This window comes from Choloepus didactylus, chromosome 8, assembly GCF_015220235.1.
Source record: "Choloepus didactylus isolate mChoDid1 chromosome 8, mChoDid1.pri, whole genome shotgun sequence".
Lineage (NCBI taxonomy): Eukaryota > Metazoa > Chordata > Mammalia > Pilosa > Megalonychidae > Choloepus > Choloepus didactylus.
In genome coordinates this window covers 57,044-77,695 of record NC_051314.1, presented here as the reverse complement: position 1 = coordinate 77,695, position 20,652 = coordinate 57,044, and the positions used below count along the sequence as shown (strand labels likewise).

General features: G+C 41.0%; 1 protein-coding gene across 1 annotated transcript in view; it reads left to right on the top strand.

Annotated features, from left to right (window-relative positions):
- The first annotated feature begins 7,521 nt into the window (after positions 1-7,521).
- The window catches only part of LOC119542422 (28S ribosomal protein S31, mitochondrial-like), a 28,062-nt gene continuing 14,931 nt past the window's right edge, over positions 7,522-20,652 (top strand). The window contains exons 1-4 of the mRNA XM_037847175.1: positions 7,522-7,783; positions 12,030-12,320; positions 17,612-17,770; positions 19,412-19,552. Coding sequence (XP_037703103.1) covers positions 7,659-7,783; positions 12,030-12,320; positions 17,612-17,770; positions 19,412-19,552 — 716 coding nt within the window. The 5' untranslated portion in view covers positions 7,522-7,658. The remainder of the gene's footprint in view (positions 7,784-12,029; positions 12,321-17,611; positions 17,771-19,411; positions 19,553-20,652) is intronic.

Genomic DNA, 20,652 nt, shown 5'->3' with positions numbered 1-20,652 from the left:
ATTTCCAATTTCCCTTCTATTATTGACTTCTACCTTTATTCCATTGTGGTCGGAAAAGTTACTTTGTATGATTTCAATATTTTCAAGTTTTTTGGGATATCTCTAGTGCTCTAACACATGGTCTGTATGTGTGTTCTATATATGTCTGTTATATCTAGTTGGTTTATAGTGTTGTTCAAGTTATCTGTTTCCTTGTTGATCTTCTGTCTAGATGTTCTATCCATTATTGAAAGTGGTGTATTGAAATCTTCAAATATTATTGTAGAACCATGTCTCTTCTATTTTGTCAGTTTGCTTCATTTTTTTGGTGGTCTTGTTGTTGGGTGTGTGTATACGTTTATAATTGTTATATCATCTTACTGAATTTACTCTTTTATCAATAGTCTGATATTATTATAGCCATAACAGTTCTCTTTTAGTTACTATTTGCTTGGAGCATTTTTTTTCCATCCTTACACTCTCAACCTATTTGTGTCAATAGATCTATGATAAGACTCTTGTAAGCAGCATATGGTTGGATCATGCTTCTTTATTAATTCTGCCCATCTCTGCCTTTTGATTGGAGAGTTTAATACATTTACATTTGAGGTATTACTGATAAGACAAGACTTACCTCTGCCATTTTGCCCCTCCTTCCCTCCACTACTGTCTTCCTTTCTCTTTAGCTGACATTTTCTAATGAGCCATTTTGAATCAATTCTCATTATTCTTTCTGTAGCTTTTTTAGGTTGTGTGTGTATGTGTGTGTGTGTGTATGTGTGTGTGTGTGTGATTACTAGGGGATTACATTTAATGTCCTAAATCTATTACAATTTAACTTTCATTGATATCAACTTAACTTCAATAGCCTACACACACTGTGTTCCTAAATCCCTTCATCCTTCACATTTATGTTGTGCTTGTCACAAATTACATCACTATACATTGTATGCCCAGTAACAAAGGCTTATGATAATTTCTATGGCTTTGATTTTTAAGCCATATAAGAAGTAAAAATGGTTTTACAAATGAAAATTACAATAGTGGTATTTATATTTACCCACATATTGCTTATACTGGAGGTCTTTATTTCTTCATACAGCTTTGAGTTATTATCTAGTTTCCTTCTTTTCAACATTAATACTCCCTTTAGCATTTCTTTAAAGCAGGTCTAGTGTTAATGTACTCTCTCGGCTTTTATCTGGAAATGTCTTAACTTCTCCCTTATTTTTTTGGACTTTTGTTTTAATTGAAATATATTCACATACCATACAATCATCCAAACTGTAAAACAATTGTTCATAGTGTCATCATATAGTTGTGCATTCATCACAATTAATTTTTGAACATTTTCATTTCTCAAAAAAATAAAAATAAGAATAAAAACAAAAGTAAAAAGAATACCCAAAACATTGCATACCTCCTCCCCCATATTATTCATTTACTTTTTGTCCCCATTTTTCTACTCATTTGTCCATACATTGGGTAAAGGCAGTGTGAGCCATAAGGTTTTCAGAATCACATGGTCACACCATATAAGCTATATCATTATACATTCACCTTCAAGAATCAAGGATACTGTACTGCAGTTCAACAGTTTCAGATATTCCCTCCTAACTATTCTAATAAATCAAAAACTAAAACTAAAAAGGGGTATAACACATAGGAGTTACCTCCAGAATGACCTTGTGACTTCATTTGAAATCTCTCAGCCACTGAAACTTTATTTTTGTTTCATTTCTCTTCCCTCGTTTGGTCCAGAAGGCTTTCTCAGTTACCCAATGCAGGGTCCAGACTCATCCCCAGGGCTCACGTCCCACGTTGACAGGGAGATTTATACCCCTGGGAGTCATGTCCCATGTAGGGGGGAGGGCAGTGAGTCTACCTGCTGAGTTGGCTTCGAGAGAGGGGCAACATCTGAACAACAAAAGAGGCCCTCTGGGGGTGACACTTAGACACAATTATGAGTAGGCTTAGCCTCTCCTTTGTAGGAACAAACTTCCTAAGGGCAAGCCCCAAGATCAAGCTCTCGGCCTACTAAGCTGGTAGTCTGCAGTGCTTGTGAGAATATCAGGAATTCCCCAGGTGGGGAAGTTTAATATTTCCACATTTTTCCTCATTCCCTCAGGGGGGCTTTGCAAATACTTTTTATTCTCTGCCCAAATTACTCTGGGTTGTATCGGGGCTTCACTCTAACCTGTACAAACCAACAAGATCTCACCCCCTAGTCTAGGTTCCATGTAATTATGGCATTTGAGTAAACTGACCATACAAGTTAAATTATACAGTGTGCTACAGAAAATACAGATTTTGCACCAAATAAACATCTTTTTCTTTGGTCCCACACAGAAGCCACAGTTTTAAAACACAGTTAATATCATCCTCTACCCTTTAGTCTGATCTACCCCAATCTCAATCAAGTTCATTTAGTTCACATCTCCAATTGAAGTTTGATCTCCCTTTCAGCCTCTTTAACAGTAGATTCATGGGGCAATGCCAACAGTCACAGCTGTCAAACTCTGTCTCTGAGCCCCAAGCCCCACACAGACACCTGAAGCTCCACGGACTGACCATGTCACACACAAACAGCTCAGAATCTCAAACTTTAGAAATAACTATTACAACTCATACATAGATGTGACTGCTGTAAGATCTTACAATCTAGGAACATTTACCTAAGCCTTCCCCTGATAACCCATGCTCCCAGATTCAATTCTGAGTTTGAACATTATTATTAGTCCATATTAGTGAGGCATTATAATGTTTGTCTTTTCATCTCTGGCTTATTTCACTCAACCTACTGTCCTCATGGTTCGTTCACTTTGTTGCATACCTCACAACTTCATTCCTTCTTGCTCCTCCCTCATGTAAAAACATTCTTATATTTATACATTGTGCTGGTTTGAACGTATTATGTCCCCTAGAAAAAAGCCATATTCTTTGATGCAATCTTGTGGGGCAGACATATTTGTGGGGATTAAGTTGGAATGTTTGGATTAGGTTGTTTGCATGGAAATGCACCCCACCCAACTGTAGGTGATAACTCTGATGAGATAATTTCCATGGAGGCGTGGCCCCACCCATTCACGGTGGGCCTTGGTCAGTGGAGCCATATAAATGAGCTGACAAATACAAGGAACTCAGTGTAGCTGAGAGTGACATTTTGAAGAGGAGCTACAACCAAGAGGGATACTTTGAAGAACGCACTGGAACTGAGAGAGGAGATTCAGCTTACAGAGACATGTTGGGGATGGTCTTTGAAAGCAGACTCTTGCTCTGGAGAAGCTAAGAGAGGACAAATACCCCAAGTGCAACTAAGAGTGACATTTTTGAGGAATTGCAGCCTAGAGAGGATCATCCTGGGAGAAAGCTATTTTGAAACCAGAAATTTGGAGCAGATGCCAGCCATGTGCCTTCCCAGCTAACAGAGGTTTTCTAGACACCATTGGCCATCCTCCAGCGAAGGTACCCGATTGCTGATGTGTTACCTTGGACACTTTATGGCCTTAAGACTGTAACTGTGTAACCCAAATAAACCCCCTTTTATAAAAACCAATCCATTTCTGGTGTTTTGCATTCTGGCAGCATTAGCAAACTAGAACATACATTTAATCACACCCATTGGCCACTCTCGGTTTCACTAAGTTATACAGTTCCAGTCTTTATATTCTATCCTTCCTTCTGGTGTCACATATACCCCTAATCTTCCTCTTTCAACCATATTCACAGTCATCTTTTTTCAGTATACTTACAATATTGTGCTACCGTCACATAGTATTGTGCTATCCATTTCTCAATCTATACAATCAATCCTCTAGAACATTCTATACTCCTTCAACATCAAATGCCTGATCTCTACCCTCTGTCTCCTGATATCTTCATTTCTACACTCTTCTCCAAACCTCTCTCTCCTGTATTTTCCTATCTGCCTGTAGCACTACCTTTAGTATTTCTTGTAAAATTTTCCTGTTCATGCAAAAGGAAATGGCCGCTGGCTGTTGCCCTCAAGGGTGGGGAAAGGGCTTTCAGATCTGGGGCTGGAAACACAATCTCTGTGCATGTTTTCTCAGTCTCTTTGTCACTTACTAACCTGGGCCTTGAAATATCCTCCCCTGTCCACCAGATCTTCAAACAGGGTATTTCTCATTGCTGGGAGAGATTTTAAAATCTGTGTCCCTGGTGGGAAGGTTCCAGTCTGCTGATTTTGTGCCTCAGAGACTGAGTAAGGGCGAAGGGAGAGGACTGGCTGGTCCAGGACAGAAGATTCTTACCTGATATTTATCCTCTTTCTTCAATTCAGCATTTGCAGGGTACTTCTCCATCTATACCCTCCTCCAGAGTTTCAAACAATTCAGAATTGTCCTTTTTTTGGTTGAATTTCTGGATAGAAGTTTTCAGTAGCTGTTTATGTCACCATGTTGATGATGTCACCCTCCCTTATTTTAGAAAGATAGTTTTGCCAGATATATTATTCATGGTAGAAAATTTTTTCACTCAGCACTTGAAATATGTTATCCCATTACCTTCTGGCCTCCATGGTTTCTAATGAGAAATCACATACTAATCTTACTAAGGATCACTTAAATGTGATGTGTTGCTTTTCTCTTTCTGTTTTTAAAATTCTTTCTTTTTCTTTGGCATTTGGCAGTATGATTATAATTTATCTAGGTGTGGATCGCTGTGAATTGATCCAGACTGGAGTACACCGAGCTTGTTGGATCAGCTCAGGGTCTCACACAGCTGCAATCAAGGTGTCAGTCAGTTTTCCTTTCTAGAGCTTAGGATACTGTCCTAAGTGCATGGGGTTGTTGGCAGAATTAAGTTATTTGAGGCTGCAGAACTGAGGGTTCTGTTTTGTTGCTGGCTCTTAGCCAGGGGTTGCTCTCAGCTACTAGTGGCTGCCCACAGTTCCTTCCCATGTGGCCTTCTCACAAGCCATTGAATGGACTCAGCTCCTTTGTTGACAATTGGCTATACATGTATGGACCCTAAATTCTATTCCATTATTCTATATGTCTATCCTTATACTATTATGACACTATTTTGATTACTGCAGCTTTGTAGTGAGTTTTGAATCGAGAAGTGAGACCTCACACTTTGTTCTTCCTTTTCAAGATTGTTTTGGCTATTTGTGGACACTTGTGATTCCATATACATTTGAGAATCAGTTCTATTTCTGAAGAGGCCACTGGAATTTTGATTGGAATTGTGTTGAATCTGTAGATTGCTTCTAGTAGTACTGACAACCTAGCAATATTAAGTCTTCTAATCCATGAACACAGGTTTCTTCACATTTAAGTTTTCTATAATTTTTCAGCAATATTTTGTTTTCAGTGTACAAGTCTTTCACTTCCTTGGTTAAACTTATTTCTATGATGTAGCTAAATGGGAAATTTTAGGTTGTATATATGTTACCAAAGTAAAAACAAACAAAAATAAACATATAGGACAATACAACACAAACACGGAACTCTGTAAACAATGGGCTATAAGTAACAGTACAATTATAAAAATGTTCTTTCATGAATTGTAACAAATGTTCCACACTAATGCAAGGTGTATGTTGGAACTCTGTATTTTATGTATGATTTTTCTGTAACTTCTCTAACTGAAAAAAAAAAAAAAAAGTCTGCTTAAGCCACCACCCTGCCAGGAATCCCATCCCAGAACAACGGATCTCTGCCCCGACCTCTCCCACTGCTAACTCGCCCACCACCCAGAAGCACCAGCACCCACCTAACCAGCCCCGCATAGCTGACCCACAATGGCCCCTGCTACGTGTAGGATTTCTGGTCCTGCCGCATCCTTAGCCCTCTTAGGTGGGCTCGGTGGGACCCAAGACCAGAAGGAGGGTTTAAAAACATTTTCTGTTAAGAACCAACAACACCGAGTCTCCGCAGGAACGCCTGCCAATCAGGGGACCCACCAAGCACAGGCCTCACACCCTCTTCCTCAACTTGCTTAACTTGCCTTCTCCACATGGGGGCTTGGAAACATTTCCTCAGGCCTTCCTGGGCCTGTCTGGTCACCTGGGTATGTTCTGGGCCCAAGGGGCTGCACCTGGAAGGCTATGCGGAGGATCTTCTGTGCAGCGTTGTCCTCAGTCCATTGGAGAGGGCTGTGATGCCGCCGGTCCCTGGGCCCCCCATGGGGTTGGATGGGGTGTGCGGGGGTGTGGGGAGCGGCTGCAGCACCGTGCCCGACGCGAGAGGGAACTTCAAAAATATGGGCTGTTATAACCACCAGGCAATAGCAGGGAGTCCGGTGCAGGTCTGCCATGCGCTCCCCTGGGTCCCGGGCCATCTTGAGCAGTTTCCTCGCGGGCCTCACAGGAACAAGAAAATTTTGTAGTCCACCCTCAGACCTCCCAGCTGGAAGCAGAGCTGAGGACAGGCCTGCATTGCCTTCCCCGGGACAGCTCCGCGGGCCCGGCATGCCCTGATCTCATGAGGGTGACGCTGGCATTTCTGGAGTCCCAGCCTCGATCAGCACCCGAAGGGACGTGGGTCTGAGGGAGGCACCTCTTCCCACCACCTCACTCGGTTCAGACTGGGTCCGGCCTCGGAGGGCACGGTCACTTGGGAAACTTGATCCAAGCCCTTCTCCAGCTTCACCCCCACTGAACCAGTCATCGGGCCCTCTCCAACCTGGAACCCAGCACTCCACCTCGCCCTCGCCCTCACCTCGCCCGGACACTGACTGTGAAGCCGGAACGGACCACGTGGTCCCAGTCCCAGAGGGCGGCCCTGGGCAACCGATGGGACATGGCATCTGTCCCCAGGCACCTGTCCCACAGGTGGGACCCCAGACACCTGTCCACAGGCACCTGTCCCCCAGGTGGGACCCCAGACACCTGCCCACAGGCACCTGTCCCCCAGGTGGGACCCCGGACACCTGTCCCGACACCTGTCCCCAGGGACCTGTCCCCCAGGCACCTGTCCCCGGGCACCTGTCCCCCAGGTGGGACCCCAGACACCTGTCCCCAGGCACCTGTCCCCCAGGCACCTGTCCCCGGGCACCTGTCCCCATGTGGGACCCCAGACATCTGTCCCCAGGCACCTGTATCCCAGGTGGGATCCCAGGCACCTGTCCCCAGGTGGGACCCCGGGCCGACCCCCGGGACCAACCACAACGCGGCCGCGAGGTGGCGCCAGAGCCCGGGAGCGTGGGGTCGCGGGGCCGCCAGGGGCCATAGTGGCCGGAGGGTGCCCGTTCCCGACCTGTAATTATTCCGCAACGTGCCATGTAGTCATTTTTTAATCTTCTTTGGGGGCCACGGCTTATTTTGAGAACACGTACTCTGGGTCCTCTCGCCAAAGCGACGCAAATCGCCTTGTCTTTCTGGCCCCAGATATGGCTTCCCAGTCCCACCTTTCTGACCACACCGTCCCTCCCCTCTTGGCCACCCTCTTCCTATCCCTTCCCTCTGGGCCTCCCGGCCACTGCCGCCCCCCATCCCCCGGCCCCTCACTCCGCGGGCCGCCGCCACCCGCGCATGCTCGCCAGCCAGGCACCCGCTTCGCTCGGCGTGGAGGCCGGAACACAGCTTCGGGTTCCTGTTGTCCGCCGGAGGGCGAAGGGCGGCGAGCGCCCCCGGTGGGGCAGCGGAAGCGTGGGGGACCTGTTTGGCCGAGGGACGTGCTGCTCTCCGCGTCCCGGGTTCAGCCGCGTCTTCCACCATGTTTGTTGGAGCCGGGGCTCTCCGAGCTCTTCGCCCGCGTTCCCTCCGCGCTCTGTCTAGTGGGAGCCGCGAGGCAACCGCAGAGGGTGTTCTGCTCCTCGCCGCTCGTCGGCGAACGGCCAGGTACGCCCTGGAGCCTTTCGGCCCCGCGGGTCACAGGCCACCCCCGAGTCCTCTTCTCGGGACTCCTGGGGCCTGCCTTGTAACCTGCGGGATCATAGATCATTGCTTAAATCTGAGGAAAGCGAAATCTCAGAAAGATAAAGGGACTGGTCCATGGTGTTGACAGAGAATTAACAGACTGAGCTACAAAGCAACAAAGGCGTTTATTTGGGAGTCTTAGAATTGCAGTTTGGGGAGCATAGATGCAGGTGGCAACCCAGATTGCGTCTCCTCTCGGCGCTTCCGGGCAAGGTTGTTTAAAGAAAGAGACGGTTACTCAGGTGCTTGTGATTGGTGGATACTCCGGACCTACCGCATGGCCTCCAGGTTTACTGAGTTCCTTATCTTGTGGTTTGTTTCTGGTGTTGGAATGACCTTCGGGTTTTGAGGAACTTGCTAATTAGGCTTTGCATACTTCGGCAGTTTGTGACATCTGGCTAAACTTTGTGTGAGAGTAATCTCCAGAATGACCTCCCGACTCCGTTTTAAATCTCTTGGTCGTAGTAACTGTATTTTGTTTTATTTCGTTTTACAGAGATTATCTGCAGACTTCTGCCGTTTTCTTCTGTTGTTTCTGTTACCCGCCGTGCCGCCTCCGTCTTGCGTCTGTCTTCTCGCCTTTCAGTTTATACAGGCTCCAAAACCGAAGTTGTTGCGTTTTGGTTTTGCTTCCGAGGCTTCTTTACTGTCTCATTCTTGCCTCTTTAATTTATTCTTTAGCTCGTGCTGATAGCTTGCCACTACTGGTGTTAAGCCCCGAATGTGACAGTCCTCTCGCCGCAGAGCTAATAGTTCCACCAAGAAGGAAATACAAGCATAGTGAAGTAAGTGCTGGGATACGGTAGGTAACCGAGTGCTCTTCATTCAGTCAACAGGTAATTGCCTGGGAGCAAATAGGAGAGTTTTGGGGAATCCTTTCTGGAAGAGAAGTCAGATAAAACCTCAAGGGGGACCATCCGTTGGAGTTGCCAGGCAGGAAAAGGAGTTGTGGCATGCTTAGAATTAATTCTGCATATATGCCATGTTTGGTTAACTACATTCCTGAAGCAGGTTGGTAGCAGTGGGGATGGAAGGATCTGTTGGATGGAGAAGAAAAATTGTGCAGGTAGAATTGACATATGATGACTTCATGATAGGGTGGTCAGAGCAGAGATACCAGCTGTTGTCTTGGAGGGTCAGAGCATCATTAATGGAGACAGAAGAGGGTAAGGAGCAGGCTTTCGAGAGATTTTAAAATATAGCATGGTTTTTAGAGTACATATTCATGCTAAGAGGCCAAAACAATACAGAGAGGTGAAAAATATAAAGTCATTCTGAGAGGGGAGCTCTTGAATGTAGTTTTGGACGTCTTGCATTTGAGTGTGGATGAGATGCTCTCAAGGGAAATGAACTCAGGTGGGAGGTTAGGTATACAATGTTATTTTTTAGTGCTATGAGGTTACTTCCTATACATGATTTAACTATAATAAATATAAATTACTTTTTGTGGTATTGTAACAGTTTTGGAAAGAAATATTGAAGTAAGGGTTAGATGGGAGATTCGTTCTCCTGATTGGCACCTTTCCATTATAATACCTTTAGTAGTATTTTAACTTTCAGATGTAAAGTAATAATTAAAGCATTTTCCTAATTTGGATTGTACCATATGTTGCATGATATTATAGTTTGTATTCAGAATATTGATTATGAGGATAATAGTTATGCAACTGGTTTTTCATTACTTTTTTTTGGTACCAAATTACTTTATTTGAAGGAATGGTTCAAATGAAAGAACTTGGTGGATGTTGGTACAACTTACAGAAAAGGTAAAGGTAAACCCAATATGCATGCAACTGCTGTGGTGACCACGGAAGTCACCTATGGCTCTGGGGAAGATGGCATAAGGCTTAGCTCTCATCACTGTTTCCCAGAGTGTACTTGTCAAAGAGATACTCTGCCAAGCCAGAACCTGGGGCCCCCATCTTGCACAAGTTGGTTATGTAGTCACCCAGTTCTTTGATGAACTTCACCTGCTCATTCGGGTAATGAGTCTCAATGAAGTCACACAAGTGAGGGTTGTTTTTGTCAGTGGCCAGTTTGTGCAGCTCCAGTAGTGCTGGTTCACCCTTTTTTTCCAAGTGTAATTCACACTCCATTGCATTCAGCCCGCTCTCCCAGTTGTCTCATTCTGGTTTCTTGATATCCTGAAGAAAGATTCGGCCAACTTGTTGGTTTTGCAGCTTCATAAGTTTCTCTGCATGTTCCCTCTCCTCATGAGACTGGTGAAGAAAATATTTGGCAAAGTTCTTCAAAGCCACATCATCACAGTCAAAGTAGTAGGACATTGACAGGTAGACGTTCAGAGGCATAGAGCTCCACGTTGCTCTGGAGGTTGATGGTGGCCTCTGGCGAGTCCTGGTTGTAGTTCTAGCACACCTGCGACAGGGACGTGGTCATCATGGTGGGCAGTTGAGGACAGGAGGCAGCGAGCGCTGGTTCCGTTCAAGCACTGTTGAAGCAGGAAACCCTGGTGACTCTCCACCAAGATGTCTTCATTCCAGTTTTTGAGTGTCTGATGTGATAGGCTTTGACGTCTTCATAAACAGACCAAATAGTTTGTTTCACCATTTTTGGAAATTGCCGTTTTTCTTCTATTAAGGGCCTAGGGCCCCAGGTGATACTTATAACCTTGAAAGGTTGGGAGTCACTGACTTAATCAGTGTCAGCAGCAGCTTCTTTTTGTGTGAAATGGGAATAATAAACTTGTCCTGTAAGATCATAAGGGTTAAATAGCAAAAGTAACACCTGTGAGATAGTAAGGGTTGAATAGCATAAGTAACAGTTACTCAGAGGTAGTCCTCTGATGGGCAGCATGACTATCCCCTTAGGAACTTGTTAGAAATGCAGATTCTTCAGTCTTATTCCAAACCTACTGAATCAGAACTTCTTGGTGGGGACAAGAATCTGTGTTTTTCCAAGTCCTCCTGTAATTCCCATGCACATTAAAGTTTGGGAAGCACTACTCTAGCTTGTTAGCTCTGTAAAGGAAGGGAGCATGAAATTCATATTTACTAATATATCTCCAGTGACCAGGACAGAGTAGATATCATTTTGTTGAATGAATCCCTTTTTTACAACTTATACCTCCCTATTGAAACTAATGCATTCATTAGTTTTAAAAGTTCCATATGTTTGATCTTCAATATCAAATATCAAAAGAGGTTTTTCACTTTTGCAAAATAAAATTTCTATAAAATGTATTCTATTCCCTGCCGACCTCCCCCCCCAAAAAAATAGTCTTGCCCCTTAACTTTCTCTTTCTTTATATTGCCTCCTAAATCCCAGAGTTTTTGGGTCAGGCTCTTGTGTGTAGCTAGAACTACCTGGATGTGTATACTTGATATACTATAGTTGAAGATGTTCAGCTATTTCAGTTACTTAGCATTAGGAATCCTTTTGCGTGGGTCTGAATAGATATGCTCACTTACATTGTTCTTTTTCATAAATTTGTTTAATTTAGAGAACAGAATGAGAACCCTAACCACTCAGTCTTCTCTTTAGCTCAATGAAAATGCTGATCAGATTAGAATAACACCCAGGAATTCTTGTTTTAAAAGAAAGTAACCACTTTTTATTGCTAGAAACGTCTTTATTATTGTTGTTTAATTTTGACTTTTAAAGAGGTGTTGATATATTAGGCTAAGAGCAAGACTTGAGAAGCAGTCATATTGGAGTTTGAGAATAATAGTTGCCATTTATTAGCCATGTCAGTGTTCCCCAACCTTTTTACTGTTGTAGAATACATAGAAACTGTCATTTGTACAGGACCCTTGGGTACATGGGGGGAGGCAACAGACTGGGGACCAAAGGGCTCTCTCAGCCCTCCTGTCACCCACTTGGGGCACACAGGCCTGTCTTGAGCCTGAGTAAGCTCTGAGCTACGTTACTTAACTTCTCTGATTTCCAGTTTCCTTATCTGCAAAGTGGGGGGTAATACGTATATCATGGAATTGATGTCAGTATGAGACAATGTATGTAAACTATGTTTTCACAAGGCTAGGGCACAAAGTATATGCTCAGTAAATAGTAAATTGTTGGTGTTACGGTTGTTAAAGAAAGCAAATGGAAGGGACTTGAAGTGAAAATTTGTAGAACACAAGAAGCAGTTTTGAGTTATTTGTTATTTTGCATTGTATTTTTCATTTTTTTCTTTAATATTTTTTTCTAGGACAAAAAATAATATCCAGAGATACTTTGGCACTAACAGTGTGATATGTAGTAAGAAAGATGAGCAACAGTCTGTTCCAACCAATGAGCTGTCCAAAGGAATGTCAAAGAACCAAGACAATGTAAAAGAGAACATGAAAAAAGACTTGTTAACTATTATTAAGGGCATGAAAGTTGAATTAAGCAAAGTAAATGTACAAACAACCAAGCCACCCAACAGAAGACCACTTAAAAGTTTGGAGGCTACAGTTGGTAGGCTTCAAAAACCTACAGAAAATACCACAAGTAAGAGGTAAATTAAATTGAAATTTGAATGTTCTTATTTGAAACTAATTTTTGAAACTCTAGTAAGTTTTCTTTTTTAGAAATTTTTTGAAAGTTAGAATACATGAGATATTTAATCAATGAATAATCAGTTTGTAATATTTGAGAAATGCTATTGTTTTATGTTTAAGAAGGGATATCTGTAAAAAATCTAGAGAAAGGAAAAGAGTAGTGATCTAATTGAGAATTCAACACATCCTCTTAACATTCATCAGTGATATTAACTGCTATTTAATTGCCACTTAAAGCTGTTAATTAACAAATACTTTTTGCAGTCTTATTTGAAGGTAGCTTTATGTCTGTGAAGGACTTGCTTAGTTGAACTCTTCCATTTAAAAAATTCTTTCTAGGATCCAGTTTTAACATGTTAAATGCAAGTTTGATGATCGCTTCCTTTGACCAGTAGTTATCAGTGCTCTCATCCTTTTATATGGGTTCCTCAGAGGATTGTAACTACTTGTGCTTGTTAAAAATATATTATATTTCAATGATTCTGAGTAAATGAGGGTATCTTACCATTGTGTCACAGTTTAAGTGCAGCATTTTGTTTTAGTGATAAAGTAATGATGTGTCTTACATCGATGACATCATCAATTCAAGTAACCAGGTGGTTTTAGGATACCCATCGCTGACTTCCATTAGCAGAACAAACAGAGATGTTAGATCCATGTCTTTCAGAATGACTTAACATTTTTATGGAACTTCCTGGTTTCGATACTGTGTTGCGTTGTATCAAAAGGGCCTCTGGAAAGTATAATTGGGAAGTATAGAGTAGGTTAATTGAAGCAGTAGTAACTGCCTATAATAGGGACCTCCTCCTCTTTTTAGAAGCAAAAACAAATAATTATAAATAAATATTTATAAATATATACACACACATGCATGTACTTAAATGAAAAAGTAATTCTTTTAATGTAGGAAAACATTTTTAAACCATAAAGAAAAAATAATCACTCATAACCCTATCTTTCTGAAATAACTTCTATTTATATTTTAATGTTCTAATTTTTTTCTGTGCTTACAGATATTCATAGTTATTTACAAAATTGAGACCCTTCTATTTTCTAACCTGATTTGTGCATATAGCAATTTATTGTGAACCTTTCTCCGTGCTAGTAAATATTTTGTACAGTACAGTGCATGTGGATATATAGCACAAGTTCTTTTAATCCACTGCTTCTAGCTAACCAACTTGTCATCTTAAATACTCCCCATCCCTCTATTGGTGGCCTGCTGCTGGCGGGAAGCTCTGGGGCACTCTCACATACTTCTGCAATCGAGTTGTATGCCTGTCAAGAGTGAGGTTCTTGTGTGTTTTTTCTGTTTTTTAATTGTAGACCTTTTTGTGACTCACTGTGCTTTTTGTTATAATTATGCAATTTAATCAATTATTAAATAGTTAAAATGGTTTGAATGCTTTAGAAAGATTCAGTAAAGGTGATTTTTGAAAACTGCTTTCTGATTAGATGTGAATAAGACAAAAATCTAGGAGAATCCTGCAATCAGATTGCTTTGTTAGCATTTTTAAGTTCTTGCTCCACTTTTCTAGTTTAAAGAAACCAAAATTGGATGTGTTATGGGTTTGGTATATATAAAGATATGTCTTAAAACTCCTATTAGCAAGCCTGTGTTCAAAGAAGAGGCTTTGGCCCTACATCAAAAGATTGGTGAATAGGTATGTTTGTTTGAAGTTTTTTAAAAGAAGTGTCTTTTACTGTCATCCTTGACATTACTGTCATATTGGAACCCTCATTGATGTAGTTACCATGGCTGCATAACAAATCACCTCAAAACTTAGTGGTATGAAACAACCAGTTATTCTGCTCATGGCTTCCATGGTCTGCAATTTGGACAGAGCAGAGGAAAGGCTATTCTGTGCTCATGATGTCTGGGACCCCAGTTGGCAGACTTGGGAGTTTTGGGGCTGGAGTCATTGTTAGATTTGCTTGCTCATTTGTCCGGCAGTTGATACTGGCTGTCAACTGAGACCTTAGCTGGGGCTGTCAGTGGAAACCCCTGCATTTGGTCTTTCTGTGTGGGCTGGGCTTCCTCACAGCACAGTGGCTGGGTTCCAAAGGCAGGTGTCCCAAGAGAAAGTTGTTTTGTTTTATTTTTTATGGCCCAGCCTTGAAATCAGATTGGACACTACCACCTTCATTTCCTGTTCCACATCGATTTTCACAGGGTACTTGCTCTATTATCACTGCCTCTGCTGAAATCCCACCTTCATGGAGGAATGTAGCAATCTAATTTTAAGACTGTGATTGGCCTTGAGAACCCACATGGTTGTCCCTTGAAAGCCCTTCTGTTCACAGTGGTGCTCTGGCTTTCGGATGCTGGGAACCAAGATCTTTGGGATGAGTCCATCTCTACACTGAGCTCCCTAGGAGAGGGTTCTTAGAATCCTGCTGTGTGTTTGAAAGGCTTTTGGGGGCATCTTAACAGAGATCTTAGCAGCATGGTCATTTTAGATCCTATTTTCATACAGTACGCTGGATGTGATCTCTGTCTAGCAGCCTTTTTAAGTTTTAGCATCATCTTCTGTGTATAGGGGCTGAGAATGAGGAACTGTTCTATTTTTGATCCCAGCAAGTACTGGCTTCTTTATATGGAACATTCTTACTTAGCTCATTTCTCCCCTTTCACATTTTCCATGGGCAGCTAAGAAGCCAGGAGGCTTCAGCACTGCTTGGAAATCTCCTTAGCTAGATCATCCAATTCATTAAGTATATTTCCTACTTTCCACATTACCATAAGCAACAGTGTTGTTAAACAAAAGATCCCATTCTTCCAGCTCCCGGTAACATTTACTTTGCTTAAAGCCCTCACTGACAGCTTCCTCTAGGGTCATCGGGTACCAGCAGACTCGGTGAGCCCTCTAGGCTTTCACTAACACTTGCCTCAACATCTTTTCAGCTTCCACTCACTGTCCATTCCCAAAGCCTTTCCCGTATGTTTAGTTTTTCTGTCACAGCAGCACCCCACATCCAGGTACCAAAATCTGTTTCAGTTACCTGTTGCTGCATAACGAAACAACCTAATGTTCGGTGGCTTAAAACAATGACAGAATTTATCTGTACTTGGGGCTGGGTGCTGTGGGCTGGCTTATCTCTGCCCCACTCAGCCTAGGTGAGGGAAGGTTCATCTGAGAGCTGGTTCACATTTCCGCGGGTTGATGCTTATTGTTGGCTGAGACATTGGTTTGGGCTCTTGTCCAGAACACGTACACATGGCCTCTCGTATGGCCTGGGCTTCTTCACAGCATGGTAGTTGGTTTCATGACTCAGGGAATTGGGAAGCCCAAGGAGAGGGAGAGAGATGGGAGAATGGCTGGTCAGTGAAACAGTCAGAACACACACATTTACCAATTAAGTTTGCTGTCTTATATGGGTGTTGTTTGTGGTGCCCTAAAACAATTACAGTGGTAACCTCAAAGATCACAGATCACTGTAACAGATGTAAATATAATGAAAATGTTTGAAATATTGCAAGAATTACCGGAGTGTGACACAGAAACACAAAGTGAGCACATGCTGTTGGAAAAATGGCATTGAAAGACTTGGTTGACTCGACGGAGGGTTGCCACAAACCTTCAATTTGTAACACTCATAGTATCTGTGAAGTGCAATAAAGCTAAGTATACCCGCAGTCTGTGAATTATAGGGTAGGTAGATTGTTAAAGGATAATTTAACATGCTTTCATGACTTTGTTAGAACCTATGCAGATAGATCCCTGAATGTAAAAATCATCTTATTTCACTGACAGAGGCCAGTGGTTCTCCCACTATTTGAATTAATTAGCACATTTCAAGTGATAAAGTCAGAGACCATGACTGTGAAGGAAATCATTGATGTAAAATGCCTGGTTCTAGAGAATGAGTGCTCATCCATGATCTTTGCATACCCTGATTAAATACATATAATAATAGTTACAGTTTGCAAATAGTTTCTGAAAGAAATACAGTGATTTGAGGATAAGGTTTAAGCTTTTGTTGCAGATAACAGTTTTGTAAGGAGCGCATTTTTTAAGACTAATTGTTTTATTTCCCCTTTTTATTCTCCTGCTTTTCTTCCATTCCCATTCGATTTTAAATCTCCCAGGTCTTAAAGTACTTAAAATCTGTTCACCCTTTTTGCTGCTGTGAACAACAAAAAAGGTTCCCCCCAACAACTTCAGGGATTTGAGAATTTTGATTTGCATATTAAATAACAGTTTATAGCAAGCCAGATGTAGTAAAACTTTAGCAAATCTCAATGAGTTAAAAAAAAAAAGTTGTAAATAATAATTTTATGTCTGGCGTATTTTTCTATTAGCCTAATTTACTTAGAAGTAGCCGTTTTTTTAGCTTTTTATTGTGGCAAATTTCAAACATATGCAAAGTAAACAAAATAGTATAATGAATGTCATTGTACCTGTCACCCATCCTCAACAATTATCAGCATTTTGCTTTTCGTGTATCATCTCTCTATACCCACTCCCCATCTCCTACTTGATGATTGTGATTTGGGTTCTTTTCTTCTTTGGGTGAAATTTACATACATTGAAATATACAGATCTTAGCTGTCAAACCCCAACCCTAAGCCATGTGACCCCACACTCACCAACATGACAGCACTCTCATTTTCACCTCTTAGTCTCTTAGTCAGCCTTCTGTCCTGAATCAACCATGGTTATGATTTTTAAAATGTTTGATTAGTTTTACCAGTTCCAAAATGGGAGATAAATGCATTCCATATATGTTCTTTTGTGTGCAGCTTCTTTCAGTCCAGTGTTTGAGGTTCATTCAAGTTGTTGGCATGATCTGAGTTGTATCCCATCTTATGACTGGATCACAGTTTTTTTTACCATTGTCCTGAGACATTTGTGTTTCCAGTTTTTGGCTGTTAGAATAAAGCTGCTGTGAACAAGTGTGGCCATTTTTATATTTGCTTGCAGCATGTATTGTCTTTGAAATAAAATAGCATCCTATTAAATATTCCATGAATTCAAAATTTTTGGAGCTAAAGCCTCACATTGTTCTGAGTTAATATTGTGCTTCAGCAAGTGTCCATTAATGTTGACCTTTACCGTTTCAAAGTTTATATAAAATTAATACCTAATGCCTGAGAATTCTTGCTTTTGTCAGAAATTGATTCAAGTGATGCTTCTGTGAACAGCAAGAAGTGTTCCCCCCAAATCATTTTACTTTTCACTAAACTAATGGAATGATAAGTGATGTTTGTTTTTCCTTTCTCATTTGTGTTTCATTTTCTTTTCAGAAATGAGTCTCTGAGTCCTGAGTTAGTGGCAGCTGCATCTGCTGTTGCAGAGTCTCTCCCTTTTGACAAGCAGATGACCAAGTCAGAGCTGCTCAGACAGCTACGGCAGCATGAGGAGAAATGGAGGGCTCAGAAAGATGAAGAAAGACGGAAAGTTAGGTTAGTGGCATGAGTAGTTCTCTCAGTGACGCTTCAGTCTCAGAATAGACCATTTTCATGTGGTTGGTGAGCAATACATATTTAATACATACATTTGTATATAAAACACCCTGCAGAAATGGAATTTTAGCAATTTTTATTAAAACACTTTATATCTTAAGACTGTAGTTTTTAAAAGTGGTGGCTCCACTTTTCTTATAAGAAGTTATGTAATTTCTTGTCCCTGAAAAAAAAGGTGAATTCAATAATGTTAATATAAATAAATAACAGCATAAAATAATTTCTCTGAAGATTAAAATTTTTCAGTTAAATATATTGCTGGTTGTATACAGTATACACAGTGTGAAAGTTCTCAGGCCTGTCCCCTTCTTTTTTCCCTCTTATCCTTCTGTGTGAGTTTGACATCTTTCTACTCAGCCTCTTCATCTCTCATTTTTTATGCCAGTTAAACTACTTGCTGCTAAAACATAGTGAGTGGTGATGCTATGTACTTTACCGGGTGTTCCAGTTTGCTAATGCTGCCGTTAAGCAAAATACCAGAAATGGATCGGCTTTTATAACTTGTTTACAGAGTTACAGTCTTAAAGCCATAAAGTGTCCAAGATAAGGTGTCAACAATAGGGTACCTTCACTGGAGGATGGCTAGTGGCGTCCAGAAAACCTTTGTTAGCTGGCAAGGCACGTAGCTGGCGTCTGCTCCAGAGTTCTGGTTTCAAAATGGCTTTCTCCCAGGACGTTCCTCTTTGGGCTGCAACTCCTCAAAAATGTCCCTCTTAGTTGCCCTTGGCTTTTGTCCTCTCTTAGCTTCTCCGGATCAAAAGTCTGCTGTCAAAGGCCTTCTCCAAAATGTGTCTGTAAGTTGCTGCTCCTCTCTCATCTCCTGTGTGTTCTTCACAGTGTCCCTCTTGGCTGTAGCAAGCTTGCTGCTTCTCTCTGAGCTTGTATAGGGCTCCAGTGAACTAATCAAGGCCCATGCTGAATGGGCAGGACCATGCCTCCATGGAAATTATCTAATCAGAGTTATCATCTACAGCTCCATGGCGACACTCAAAGAATTACTATCTAATCAACACTAATATGTCTGCCCACACAAGATTGCATCAAAGATAATGGCATTTTGGGGGCCATAAAACATTCAAACCGGCACAGTGGGTGATTTCAATTAGTAGTTGTCAGTGAGGGTGTACCACAGATTTATCTCAGGAAGTCAAAAGAAAAATATGGATATTTGGATTGCCAGTCAATTGACCCATTTTATCAATTTTTGAATAAATAAAGGGCAACAAGTAAACACAGCTGAATTTGAATAGGCACTGAATTTAGGTGATGGGGTGTAGCTGTTGGGTGTACTGTCTAGGTGTACTGTCCTTTAACCTTCTCTTAGTGTTTGATGATGTCTCATAAGTGACACTTTTAGTTTATGTTTAAGTGAATATTTCAGAAGAGCATCTTTAAAAGCAAGAAGTAAACATAACTCTTAACAGTTTGTTTTTCATTTTGACTTTTAACCTAACTTCTTTAGCTCTATTAGTGAATAAAAGTTAAATAAGAATTAAATGATATGAATTGTCTGTTTAAGAAAGTTTATTAGTATTCTATGGCTGAAATTTGTAATGCACTTGACCTTTTTTACTATTTCAGTTTCAGTAACATAATATCAGATATGAAAGTTGCCAAATCGGCTATAGCTAGAATTAATAGAAGACCAGAGCATCAGATTCAATTTGATGAAGGACCAGAAAATTTTGTTGACGAGGAAAAGACTGCTGATCTTAGAAAAAGGTATGCAGGCTTTGTAGTCTCTTTGTTTTGTTTGCTTGGTGTGTTTTTATATTAACTGTAGATTTACTTTATTACTTGTCAGTATTGATTGCTGATAGGTATCTGAGCAGTATGGATGCATTTATATATGTTTTCTTATTCTCCATATACCATTTCCTAGGAAGGGAAAATATTTAGGGCTTAGTAGTCCTACATTTTTCTATTTAATAAATCTAAAGAGGCCCTGCCCCACATCTAACCACTTTGAATAGGAGACTCCAGATTTAGAATAAGTGGAGCTGACTGAATTCTGACTGAATGAATGTTTCAAATATAAGTGCCTAGCAATATATATTCGTATAATATACCCTTTATATCGCTCAATCTGGTCATCTTTCTTCATACCTTGGAGAAATAACCCAACATCAAAAAAGAAATTGAAAGGAAAACATGTAATACCTTAAAGTGGTAGATTATTTGTGGACATTTGAATTTGGTAATTCATTGTTCTTAAAGATAATAAGCAATGCCTACATAGTTATTTGATAATTGAAAGTTGTTCTGTATTTAAATAAAGTTTATGTTCTTTCTCTCCTTCAAGCCCAGGAAGTGGTCACTGGGGAGGGGGAAGCAGGTATCTGACATGGTCTTACAAAGACTAACTCATTTTTATAGCAGGATGTGCTCACAATTACAGTATTTTCAATGCTTTGTATATTCCCTGGAATGTGTTTTAACCATTATCTCAGGAACTTGATTCAGCTCCTTCTAGTGTTAAATTATTGATTCATAGAGGAAGATTGGAAAAGTTGGTCAGCTGTTAGACAGGAAGTTTCAGAAGTTGAAGTGACTTAGGGAGATTATTTTAATTACTAATTTAAAGTAATTATTATCTAAGACATATTATTGAATAAATAAAATATATGGCTGGAGTTTTATATAAGATTTCTCAAGAATATTTAAATGAATCAGTCTTTTTTGAAATATTACTCTGTAGTACATCAGAATGGTATATCATAGTTTGATTTCTAATGATATTAGCTGCTGTTAAACATCAGAAAGCAACAAGGAATAAGCTAAAAACATAGGAAAGGGGTTTTTTGGATACGACTGTGTTAAAA